At 53.7% G+C, this 4,919-nt stretch overlaps 1 protein-coding gene across 1 annotated transcript; it reads right to left on the reverse strand.

The window, feature by feature from the left end:
• Positions 1 to 623: 623 nt before the first annotated feature.
• On the reverse strand, positions 624 to 2,720 carry IZUMO1R (IZUMO1 receptor, JUNO). Its single transcript, XM_006766876.1, has 4 exons — positions 2,583 to 2,720; positions 1,618 to 1,822; positions 1,066 to 1,206; positions 624 to 892 (listed from the first exon to the last, which is right to left on the reverse strand). Exons 1-4 carry the CDS (start codon positions 2,718 to 2,720, stop codon positions 624 to 626), a joined length of 753 nt encoding a protein of 250 aa, XP_006766939.1.
• Positions 2,721 to 4,919: the final 2,199 nt, after the last annotated feature.

The raw sequence follows: 4,919 nt of genomic DNA on the forward strand, positions 1-4,919 counted from the left end.
TGGTCCCATCCTCTCCCTGGTTTTAGGCCTTTTGTTCAGTGTCTCACTTATTGAAGAAAGGGGGTGTTGAAAGCACTCCCACCAGAGCAGGGGAAGGGTATCATGAGAGGGCCTGGCATGCGTTAAAGAAGTTGGTCATCGTTCTAGGTAAGTAAGAGCCAACTCCGACTTCAGCACAACAGGCAAACTAGCCCCCTCTCGGTGCAGTTGACTCCCTGAGCATAGAGCTCAGACAGGGCGGGTCACAGAGAGGAAAGCTCAGCTGCTGCGCTAGTGGAGGCCCCATCGTGGGAGGGAAGCCCAGGCTGTCACCACTGGCTCTGCCAGGGAAAGGGTGGTGTTCCCTGGATGTGAAGGGCCCACCACCAGCCTTAAGGCAGGATGGGGTGAGTGACCTTGTCAGTCCCCACCCCTGGCTGCCTTCTAGGCAGGGGAAGGCAGAGCAGAGCAGTGGAGGGGTCTAGAACTAAGGTGCAAGGCTCAGGCACCGGCTCCTGCAGCCTCAGTGCCCCCCAGTCCCCTAACCTGTGCTGGTCTGTGTCAGGACAGGACTGAGGAAGGAGGCTGCCAGGGCCTGGCCTGGCCCAAAGCCGAGGGAGTGTGGGAGGGAGACGTAGGGACTCTCAGGAAAGGAATAGCAGGAACAGAGAGAAGGCCATGAGAGTGTGGGAGAGTTCCCAGGATGGGGCAGGGCTAGCAAAGAACTGGGCCACGGCCATGTTGGGGTTGCACTGAGAGGGCTCGAACCACTTCTGCAGACACCGCCCACTGTTCCTACGCTCAGGGCTCGCCTTGAAGGAGTTGCCCCAAATCTTCTCACACAAGGCAGCCGGGGTGGGGAAGTAATAGGGGAAAGGACGGCAGCGGGCTCTTGCAGGACAGCGGCTCTTCCCTGTAGGGATTAAGGCAGAGACCGCTTACCTCCCACTGTTCCCAACCTCACATCCCCATCCTCGCCTTGGGGGAGCATAGAAGGATGGCACCTGCCCCCCAGGTCAGGGGCCTACAGGGCCCTGCTCCCCCGCCCGCCCCTCCCCCTCCCAGGGTCTGTCATGCACCACTCACCCCGACTCCAGTCCCAGCCGCGGAGCCAGTTGGATTTGCAAGTGTAGGAAGTGCGGCAGTCTGCCCACCACTGCACGCAGTCCTCCTGGCAGAGTGGTGCGTCCAAAATTCGCTCTTCCTGCTCACATGGGGCCACCTGGATGGGTAGCCAGACACAAGAAATGATAGTTGAAATCTGAAGACTGCCAGTAGCTACAATGGTACTATTGTGCCAGCTGCTATCTGAACACATGCTCCTGTGAAGTCTTTAAGGAGCATTTTTACCATTGAGAACAACGAGGCTAAGAGATGAAACAGTTTGTCCCAGGCTACACAGCTTCCGTTCCTACAGAGAGAAGATGGGACTCAAATAGTCCCTCATCCTACTGTGCTCCTCTGACCCGTCTCCCGACAGGGCCATTCTCCCGAGGCCGCTTCCTTCCTTCCCTTTCCCAGCAGTGGCCTCCGACGCTGCTCTTGTCCACAGGGGACAGCATTTGCTGTTCCTGCTAGTGTCCTGGGACTCAGGCTCTTGGGAACGGGGCATTGCACAGATGTGCCTCCCGCCTCCTCAGCCCAGTCTTCCCACCTGCTGGATCCAAGGCCCCAGGTTTGGGGAGCACTGGTGCAGGCACTTGGCCTGGATGAAGTGCTTCTGACAGTCGGGGATCATCAGTCCACAGTGAATCAGGCTGAAGTTGTAGAGCACAGCCTCATCCAGGTGGGCTTCCCAGCTTGTGTTGGTCGTGCAGCAGGCATTGCCCTTCCAGGGGCTGCACTGAAAGGGGAAGAAGCAGCAAAAGGAATTTCGGGGTGGTAGGGGGTAAAGGCAGGGGGTTGATGAGTATCTAGGGTAGAAAGGAAAATGTGTCCCCTAGAAGGGGACCTGGGCAGGTGCAATGCCTTTAGGCCAGCACCCTCTGTGTAGAAGGAATGCTAACAATCTGTCAATATTGATACCTGCACACTGACCTCCCTGCCACAGGGAGGCTGCCCCAGTCGCCTAGAAGCATGACTTCCAGGGTCTCAGCTCCTGAGGGGCAGCAGAGGGACCCCATCAGACCTGTGGGAATGTGGGGTTGCATGAGTGGGAGGGCACCATAGCTGAAAAGGGCTCAGTAAATGCCATGTAGATGCCAGCTCTGCTCCTCCTCCCACATCCGTCAATTGCCTTTAGGAGCTTGGGGAGGAATCACTTAAGTCCAATGTTTCCACGGGGCCTGCTGGTAGGAAGGCTAGAGAAGGAGGACCATGTTTGTCTGAATCTATGCTGAGCCAATGATGGGCCTCTGGAATCCCCATCTGCCCCTGCTCCCCGAGTGGCCGGGCAGCTCAGAGACAGGAACTTTCAATCACTCAGCAATTATGGTCTCAAAAGGTCATAGTGTCCCTCCAGGGGGCTCTGCCCAAATTCCAACCTAAGGAACCAAACAAGTCAGGGTCGATGGGGGTTCAGAAACCACCTTGGCATTTGTGCCCCTTCCCTGATCGGCAGAAGCAGCCCGCCCTGACCCCTGGACCAGGTCTGGCCTCTGTACCTCATCGTAGAGCTGAGGCTCCGGCCCAGGCTCCGGCTTGTGGTGCTTGGTCTTCATGCAGACATTGAGCCGCTTGTCCCCAGCCCAGATGGGCGTGACTATCCACAGCCCTAACAAGAGCTGCCACCACCACTCCATGGCCACTGCAGAGAGAAGACCCACCCGCTCTTGTGACAGAGAAGACATCCCCATTCTCTCCCCTAACCCAGGGGTGAGGGCAAGCTTCAAGGCTCTCTCAAGAAACCACAATGCTCTGGCTGCTCCTAGGACCTGTGTCTGAGGCAGCATCATAACATGTCAGGCAGGTGGAATAAGCCTTAGAGGTCTGACACCCACCTGCAACAACTGCGCATACATACACATACACACACACACACACACACACACACACACACACACACGGAAGCTAAAGCCCAGAGAGGGGAAGAGCCCAGTCCGAGGTGCAGGAACCGGTGGTGGACCCATCACAGTGAACTTGAAAAGCTTTGGCTTTTTAAAAAAACAACAACACACAACTTGTTTTTAAAGTTTAGTATCTCAAATATTCCTGGTGGAGACCCCAACCCCACCTTCCAGGCCCGAACCTAAGGCTGCTCTCTCTGCTCAGCACCAGTTTCATGCATGGAGCATTTTTAAAGAACCAGGTAAAAAGAGGAAACATACTACCCTTCTAGTTTGTATTTTTTTTTCATACTTACTTTCAAAGCAGGAGCCGCTCCCTCCCACCTCCAGGGATTGTGAGGCTGAGGAGACTCCACGACCCGCCCATTTATTACCCACTCCAGTTCCTACTCGTCCAGGTGCAGGTGTGGAACCCCAGGTGGCTCCAGTTGAGCGGCGTCAGCTTCGTCTTACCTAGCGTAGGGCCCTCCTGCGGCTGGAGCCCCGGGATTTCTGAGAAAGAGCTTTTGCTTTCTCCGAGAAACAGAGGCCCCACAGAGTGAGATCCTGGGCCCTGTGGTCAGCTGCTGGATTCCGCTCTCAGCTCTGCCACTGGCTAGCTGGACGCCGTTGAGAAAATGAGTTCAACTCTCCAGGTGTTGGTTTTCATGTCTATAAAGGGGGCTGTTACAATGGGATTGTTGGGAAAAGAAGTGAAAAAGAAAGTTCGTGAAAATGACTCGGCATCATGCCTGCCAAGGGTAAGTCTTCATGATTTTTATTCCAATCTTGTTTTCCTTGGAAGCCTTTCTTTCTCTGCCCTGTTCCACCTGCCCCTTCATCCGCGTAGCTACCTGGGATGGACCACCTGGGTTGTAACAGTAACGGGGACCTCGCTCAGCCCCCAGGAGCTAAGGTTCCTGTTGGAGAGCAGACCCAGCAGCACAGGGATACAGAGAGAAAGTGAGGCTTTGGGAATTTAAATGTGTGACCAAAGCCAAAACAAACAAAACCAAAAAGTCCCTCCACAACCCATGTAATGGTCTCCCTTAGTGGGCAGTGACTATCGTCACTATGAAGTATAGCAGGCCATCAAATAATGTTTCATTAAACATTTTTATTATAACGTTGATGAGATGCTGTAGGAACTTAACTCTGGTTTGTATCAGTTAGCCTGTAGTAATTGGTTTCTGTATCTGTCATTTTGCGTACGTTGCTGTTTTTAAGGAGCCATCAATAATGTTGTTACATATGGTCTGGCTTACTCCTTTCAACCACCCCTAAAGTGAATGCTCTTCCTACGTTAACGGGGTGGGGGTGGTGGTGGGCAGGGGAGCAAGCTCAGCCAAGTAGTGGCAAAGCTAGAATCTGAACTCAGGTAAACACGACTCCGTATTTGATGCACAAGAACCAGGTGGGCGGGGTGGGGGGAGATCTTCAGCTCTGGGAGGGGGAGATGCTCTCTGGGTCTCAGGTGAAGTCTGTTTTTAAAGAAAGGCCCTGGCTCATGTGGCTCAGTTCTTTGGGCATCGTCCCTTGCACCAAAAGGTTGCCAGTTCGATTGCCATCAGATGCCCAGGGTTGCAGGCTTGATCCCAGGTGGGGGGCATGCAAGGGGCAGCCAATTGATGTTTGGCTCACATCAATAGTTCTCTCTCTAAAACAATAAAAAATATTTAATCAGGTTGTAAGTTGGGAAGCATGTGTTGGCTTTATTTTGGGAACAGTGATGGTTATTGTTAGGGTCTTTGGCCAGTGGTGTGGACTGTGAAAGAAGTCACAACTACAAAGAGAGATAGAGGAAGTTTGTTTTACTTTCTCCAAAGGAAAAGGGCTGGTGCGTTGCTAATCAATAGAAGGGCAAAGAACAGTAGTGGCTTCCCCTTTTAAAGCCTTGGCTGCTGCTGATAGGTAACAAGGCAAGGAGGAGGATTTGGGGCCTGAAATTGAGCAGAC

The sequence above is a fragment of the Myotis davidii genome, unplaced genomic scaffold (assembly GCF_000327345.1).
Source record: "Myotis davidii unplaced genomic scaffold, ASM32734v1 scaffold641, whole genome shotgun sequence".
Taxonomy (NCBI): domain Eukaryota; kingdom Metazoa; phylum Chordata; class Mammalia; order Chiroptera; family Vespertilionidae; genus Myotis; species Myotis davidii.